Below are 7,651 nucleotides of genomic sequence, written 5' to 3' on the forward strand. Positions count from 1 at the left end.
GACTCCAGAGCACCTGGTCTCACCCTCCCTACTCTCAGTGATGCAGCCTCATCATGCACTGGACAGCTGTACCCTGAGGTCCCCTCTTACTTCCTCCTTCAGGTTCTGAGGGGTCAGGCCGACAAGGAGGACCCGAGGCTCTGGAGGAGCGTTGGAGGAGAAGATCTGTAAGTAAGCCTTTGATAGAGCCTCCAAGGGTCAGTTCAGTTCTCAGCTGAGGCCTCTAACACACTCCCTCTCTCCTCAGGCCTGTGAGTCTTCATTACCCATCTCCTGTCCACTCTCCCGCCTGCTGCCTTGACCAGAGTCATCATGCCTCTTGAGCAGAGGAGTCAGCACTGCAAGCCTGAAGAAGGCCTTCAAGCCCAAGGAGAGGCCCTGGGCTTAGTGGGTGCACAGGCTCCTGCTCCTGAGGAGCAGGAGACTGCCTCCTCCTCTTCTACTGTAGTAGAAGTCACCCTGGGAGAGGTGCCTGCTGCTGAGTCACCAGGTGCTCCCCAGAGTCCTCAGGGAGCCTCCACCCTCCGCACTACAATCAGCTACACTCTCTGGAGCCAATCTGATGAGGACTCCAGCAGCCAAGAAGAGGAGGGGCCAAGCACCTTTCCTGACCTGGAGTCCGGCTTCCAGGCAGCACTCAGTAGGAAGGTGGCTGAGTTGGTTCATTTTCTGCTCCTCAAGTATCGAGCCAGGGAGCCAGTCACAAAGGCGGAAATGCTGGAGAGTGTCATGAGAAATTGCCAGTACTTCTTTCCTGTGATCTTCAGCAAAGCCTTCGAGTCCTTGCAGCTGGTCTTTGGCATCAAGCTGATAGAAGTGGACCCAGTCGGCCACTTGTACATCCTTGTCACCTGCCTGGGCCTCTCCTACGATGGCCTGCTGGGCGACAATCAGATGATGCCCAAGACAGGCCTGCTGATAATCGTCCTGGCCATAATCGCAAAAGAAGGCGACTGCGCCCCTGAGGAGAAAATCTGGGAGGAGCTGAGTGTGTTGGAGGTGTTTGAGGGGAGGGAGCACAGTATCTTCGCGGATCCCAGGAAGCTGCTCACCCAAGATTTCGTGCAGGAAAACTACCTGGAGTACCGGCAGGTGCCTGGCAGTGATCCTGCATGCTACGAGTTCCTGTGGGGTCCAAGGGCCCTCCTTGAAACCAGCTATGTGAAAGTCCTGTACCATATGCTAAAAATCAGTGGAGGACCTCACTTTTCCTACCCACCCCTCCATGAATGGGCTTTGAGAGAGGGGGAAGAGTGAGTCAGAGCACACGTTGCAGCCAGGGCCAGTGGGAGGGGTCTGGGCCAGTGCACCTTCCAGGGCCCCATTCATTAGCTTCCACTGCCTCGTGTGACATGAGGCCCATTCTTCACTCTTTGAAGAGAGCAGTCAGCATTCTCAGTAGTGGGCTTCTGTTCTATTGGATGACTTGGAGATTTATCGTTGTTTCCTGTTGGAATTGTTCAAATGTTCCTTTTAACGGATGGTTGAATGAACTTCAGCATCCACGTTTGTGAATAACGGTAGTCACACATAGTGCTGTTTATATAGTTTAGGAGTAAGAGTCTTGTTTTTTATTCAGATTGGGAAATCCATTCCATTTTGTGAATTGTGACATAACAGCAGCAGTGGAAAAAGTATTTGCTTAAAATTGTGAGCGAATTAGCAATAACATACAAGAGATAAAGAACTCAAGACATTAAAAGATAGTTAATTCTTGCCTTATACCTCAGTCTATTCTGTAAAATCAAACAAATATGCATACCTGGATTTCCTTGGCTTCTTTGAGAATGCAAGGGAAATTAAATCTGAATAAATAATTTGTCCTGTTCACTGGGTCATTTCTTTTCCATTCACTCAGCATCTGCTCTGTGGAAGGCCCTGGGTTAGTAGTGGGGATGGTAAGGTAAGCCACACTCACGTCTACCCATAGGGTTGTAGAATCTAGGAGCTGCAGTCATATAATTAAGGTGGCGAGAAGTCCTGTAAGATGTAGGGGAAATGTAAGAGAGGGGTGAGGGTGTGGGGCTCCAGGTGAGAGTGGTGGAGTGTAAATGCCCTGAGCTGGGGCATCTTTGGCTTTGATAAACTGCAGTTCCTTCTGAAGGAGCTGACTCTAATGAAGCTGGGTGGGTCCAGGGCCAGATTCTCAGAGTGTGAGAGAAAAGCCTGGAATGGAAAGCAACTCTGAGTGGTTTATTTCGGATCGGGGATGAAGAGAGAGGAGTCTCCACCTGGGGCAGGAATGGAAGGTGTCCTGTGCTTTTGTCCCACTGCTATTGAACACAACCCAAGATCTAGGTGATGGACACCCATCATCTGCATGGGTTTCCTGAGCAATAAGGCTGAATTTCCCGGGAAGGGTGGCCCAGAAGCCACTGGCCAGGTGCTTTTCTGCCAGGCAGGGAGAACCAGAGCTGACTCCATTAAAAAGGCATTCTGACTAGCTAATCTCAAGTGCGAATTGACTAACTGTAAGCACGGGCTAGATTTTGGATGGTAACAAAATACATGAAAATAGTGGATTGGGTGGAAGGCAGCTGGGAGAGAGGGAAGGAGTTGGTCTTTGACTCAGATTCTAGAAGTTTTGAGAAGAAGGATATATTAACACGTACATTGGGTTAAAGTGAAAGGGTGAACATAGTTTAACATCTAAAATATTTCTAAAATTGTATTACAAAAATGCTGTACCAATTCAAATTCTCATAAAAATCACAATCGATTTAAAATTCTGAAATGTGGACAGGACATTTCTTCTCTGCTTTGAGAAGGATTTGGTCAGACTGAAGGGGAGCCAGGTAATGAGAGCAGACAGGAGACCCTCAGCCCGTGAGGGAGGATCCGGGAGGATCCAGGGGAGAGCCGTTGCTGGCGTCCATGAGAGAGACCACATGAGAAACCAAGTCCACAGAACCCCAGGCAGGCTGGCACTCCGAGCTCTAAATCCAGAGTTCAGGACGGTGGAGTCGGGCCTGAGGGAGAGAAGGGGGAAGGAGGAGGGAGGACAGGACAATGAATAGGAATAGGCTTGGGAAATCCCAGCACCATCGTCACCAGCTGGAGGGGGCCCTGTGATCTGAGTGGGCGGGCCTGTTGGCTGAATGCACCAGGGCTGTGCTGGTCAACCTTCCTGCCCTCAGAATCCCCTTCCCTCTCTCAGGAAGAGCTTGGCTGACTCTCTGCATCATTCTGGGCCAGCTGCCTCTCTTGAACACTCCAGTGGTCCTTTGCACCTTCACCAGCGTCCCAGATGTGGGAGCTGTCTTCATGCCTGCTCGGGGCTGGTGTTTTATCCCCTGGGGACCCTCCACAGAGTCTGGGCTATGTGAGTGGGTTGCTGACTGATGACCAAATGCCAAGACAGGTCAGGAATGCAGTTGAAAGGGGCAGTGGGACTGCATGGAGGAGAAATGGGAGGAAGAGTGCCCAGGGACTAGTCAGCTCAGACTCTGCAGATGAAGGATTGGCTGTGGACGTGCCTTGAAAATGATCCAGGTGGTGACTGTGTCTCAGATAGCCATCTGTGGCTTCTGAACTCTTGACACACAAGGGGACAGGTGTCCTAGGGCAGTGATCACTGGCCTATGTTGCCAGCAGACATTGTCAGGGGAGAGGGCTGGACCAAGGTCTGAACGTGAGCAAGTTGTATGGCAAGGCAGTGGAGGTGGCAGCTTTCCTTGTTAAGCTGATGGGGACATGCGGGGTCCAATACAGGAAGCATCCTGTTGGCAGCATCCTCACTTCCATGACAGTGTTTGGTCCAGGGGAGAAGACGTCTGCAGTGACCCTCTCCGTGGTAGTTTCCACGGGATTTGTGAACTCAAATGAGCACAGGTGAAGGAACTGTGGGTTTTGTCATGTAGGCAGGAGGCCCAGGACGGGCAGACTCCATAATTTGAATCAAAGTATTCCCATGCCTGATAACTTCATTCATCCCATGCACTTACGCATTCCTACAGAAAACTTTCATTGAATATATGCTGAGGAAACACCAAGTCAACAAAACACAAGAAAGCAGCAGTGCCCTTAACTCAGTCTCTGGGGGGCGTGAGGGAGATGGTGAGGTGGAAAGACATGTAAGAGTTTTAGGAAGTGAGGGACTGTGAACTGATGGAGACAGTCTCTGTTGACCTGACTTCTGAGGTTAGTGATGTTGTTCCGTTAGTTGAGAGGGAGGGAGAAGGGTGAGTTGGTGGTGATTTGATGAAGAAGAGTGTGGAGGATGAGCTCCATGCACAGCATTTTAAAGCTCAGTCAAGGATTTTTTGGACATGGATGTTTTATGAAAATTATAAATAGTGTTTCTAACACCCACAAGTAGTGATGTACATATTGACATGTCACATGCCTTTCCCACGTAATAAGATGAATGCAACGTCTTCCCCCAACTGTACCTACCACTGACATCACTTTTGTAAATATCCCCTAGAATTCTAAAGTGGGTGGGTGCCATAGTTAACTAAACTTTTCTTTTCCTGATAAACACATACATTCTTTCCCGTTTGTTGCTATGATTAATAGAACTGAAATAAGCATACGTTTTTGGACACATATGCATACTTTCCAATAAGAAAGATATATTAACATGGGCATTGGGTTAATGTAGAAATGGTGTGAATAGTTTAACTCTTTAGAAATACTGTCAAAATGTATTCCAAAAATACTGTACCAATGAATTTTCTCACAAATGAATAGACGTGAATATCCTACACTCACAGAAAGATTTTGTGTTATCAATCTTCTAATTGTTGGTGAAAATTATGAATAAAATTTGGTGAAGAAATATTGCCTTGCTGTTATTTTAAATTGTGTCTTTCCTTTCTCTAATTCGGTTAAGTACACACTAACTTAATCCCTTAGCCATATGAAGCTGGATTTATACAGTGACATGCTGAGTAACATTTCTCTAGGCATGATTTAAAATTCTGAAATGGAGACACGACATTTCTCAAATCCTTTGAGAAGGATTTGATCAGAATGAACAGGAGCCAGGGAAAGAGAGCAGACAGGACACCCTCGGCCCATGAGGGTAATAGGGAGGATCCAGCGGTGTTATGGTTTGGTTGTGTCCCCACCCAAATCTCATCTTGAATTGTAGCTCCCATAATCTCCAGGTGTCATGGGAGGGATAAGGTGGGAGGTAACTGAATCACAGGGGTAAGTTTCCCCCATGCTGTTCTCGCCATAGTGAATAAGTCTTAGGAAATCTGATGTTTTCACAAAGGGCAATTCCCCTGCACATGCTCTCTTGCCTGCTGCCATGTGAGACATATCTTTGCTCCTTTGCCTTCTGCCATGATTGTGAGGCCTCCCCAGCCACGTAGAACTGTCAGTCCATTAAAGTTCTTTTTTTTTTTTTTATTATAAATTACCCAGTCTCAGGTATTTCTTTACAGCAGTATGAAAATGAACGAATACAAGGGGAGAGAGCAAAGGCCAGAGTCCATGAGAGAGACCATATATGAAACGAAGTCCACAGAGTCCCAGGCAGGCTGTCATTCAGAGCTCTGAATCCAGAGTTCAGTCCGGTGGGGGCAGGAACCTGAGGGACAGAAGGGGTAAGGGAAGATGGAGGGCAGGACAATGAACAGGAATAGGCTTCGAAAATTCTAGTATCATAATCACCAGCTGGAGGGGTCCGTGTGATCTGAATGGACAGGCCTGTTGACTGAATGCACCAGCGGTGTGCTGAACACCCAACCCTCCCTCAGAATCCCCTTCCCTCTCTCACGAAGAGTATGGCTGGCTCCCTGCATCATTCTGGGTGAGTTCCCTCTCGACCACTCCAGTGGTTGTGTGCACTTTTGCCAGTGTCCCAGGGCAGGGAGTTGTCTTCATGCCTGCTGCGGGCTGCTGTTTTATCCCCTGTGGACCCTCCATAGAGCCTGGACTGAGCAACAGCCAAGACAGGCCAGGAATATTTATGAGGAGTGTAAGGTGGCAGCATGGCTGCCTGGAGAGGAAGTTGGAGGAAGAGTGCCCTGGGACTAGTCAGCTCCAACTCTGCAGATGAAGGACTGACTGTGGACATGCAATGAAAAAGATGCAGGTGGTGACTATGTCTCCGATGGACTCGTGAGACTTCTGATCTCTTGGCACACGAGGAAACAGGTGTCCTGGGGCTCTGATCACTGGTCTATGTTGCCACCAGACAGTGTCTACTGTAGTGGGCTGGCCCATGCTGTGTACGTAAGCGGGTTGGATGGCAAGGCAGTGGAGTTGGCACCCTTCCTTGTGGAACTGATGGGGATGTGTGGGGTCCAATAGAGGAAGCATCATGCACCATCCTGTTGGGAGCATCCTCACCTCCATGACAGTGTTTGGGCCTAGGGAGAAGGCATCTGCAGTGACCCGCTCTGTGGTAGTTGCCACGGAATTTCTGAACCCAAAGGAGCACAGGTGAAGGAACTGTGGGTTTCTTCATGCAGGCAGGAGGCCCGGGATAGGCAGACTCCATAATTTGAATAAAAGAATTCCCATGCCTGGTAATTTCATTCATTCCATGCACTTATTAATTCCTACAGAAACTTTTATTGAATATATGCTGAGGAAACACCAAGTCAACAAAACAAAAGAAAGTGGCAAGTCCCTTAATTCAGTCTGTAGGGAGTGTGGGGGAGATGCAGAGGTGGTGTGAATTGCCCACCTGAGCCAGGGAGGCCAGGAAGGCAGAGCCAGACTTGGGGACTGGCAGTGTGCAAGAAAGGGAGCGATAGCCTGTGTCCCGGCCAGAAAGCTCTCCTTCTGACACTGTCGATCTGGTTTTCCTCCTGGATGCTGCCTGTGTGTGAAAGCAACTGCTGCTCTCTGTGCCTACCTGCCTTTGTTAATAGGGAAAATGCTCATGGTTGGTGGATGCTCACTTCTGCTCACCTTGGATCACTTCTACTGAAGGGGTGGTTTGACAGCAAGAAGACAGGAAGAAACTTTTGGGGATGATGAATATATTTTGCACCTTCACTGTGGTTGTGGTTTCATGGGACTAAATATTTGTCAAAACTGTTTGATTTGTTTCTCAGTATTTAGGAGAAAAAGGAAGCAGAAAACCAGGAAGTATACAGATGACCTGAAAAGCACCATTAACTACTCTGACCAAATAAAAGAGTAAGAAAAGCACTGCATTCAAGATTGGCAGAATAAACAATCCTCTCAAGTGTGCATGAAATATTTCCCAAGATAGATGGTACTCTGGGCCATCAAACAAAGCTTACAAATTGAAAAGAATAGAAATAATAGAAAGCCTCTTCTTAGACCATAATATAATTAAACTCAAAACCAAACACCAAGATATCTGAAAAATGCCCAAACATTGGAAATTTTAAAATATGCTCCCAAATAACCTATGGGTCAAAAAGGGAGTCTCAGGAGAATTCTACAAATGCATTAAGTTGAATGAAAATAAAAATATACATACAAAAAGTGGGATTCAGCTAGAGTGTTTCTTTGAGGGAAATATATAGCATATTTTAAATGTTTATATTAGAAAATAAAATCTAAAATCAATAACCAAAACTATCACCCTAGGAAACTAAAGAAAGAAGAGCAAGTTGAATTGAAAGAAATTGTAGAGGATCCCCCCTCCCTCCCTTCCCACATTCCCACCTCTTCCCCCTTACTCCCTACCCCCACCATTTGAGACACACAGACACACACA

The 7,651-nt window shown here is 47.5% G+C and overlaps 1 protein-coding gene across 1 annotated transcript; it reads left to right on the forward strand.

Moving 5' to 3' along the window:
* The first annotated feature begins 297 nt into the window (after positions 1-297).
* Positions 298-1,793, forward strand: LOC126945432 (melanoma-associated antigen 3-like). The gene has a single exon (XM_050775397.1). The coding sequence runs from the start codon at positions 313-315 to the stop codon at positions 1,255-1,257; it is 945 nt and encodes a 314-aa protein (XP_050631354.1). The 5' UTR covers positions 298-312; the 3' UTR covers positions 1,258-1,793.
* The last annotated feature ends 5,858 nt before the right edge of the window (positions 1,794-7,651 follow it).

This window comes from Macaca thibetana, chromosome X (assembly GCF_024542745.1).
Source record: "Macaca thibetana thibetana isolate TM-01 chromosome X, ASM2454274v1, whole genome shotgun sequence".
Taxonomy (NCBI): Eukaryota; Metazoa; Chordata; class Mammalia; order Primates; family Cercopithecidae; genus Macaca; species Macaca thibetana.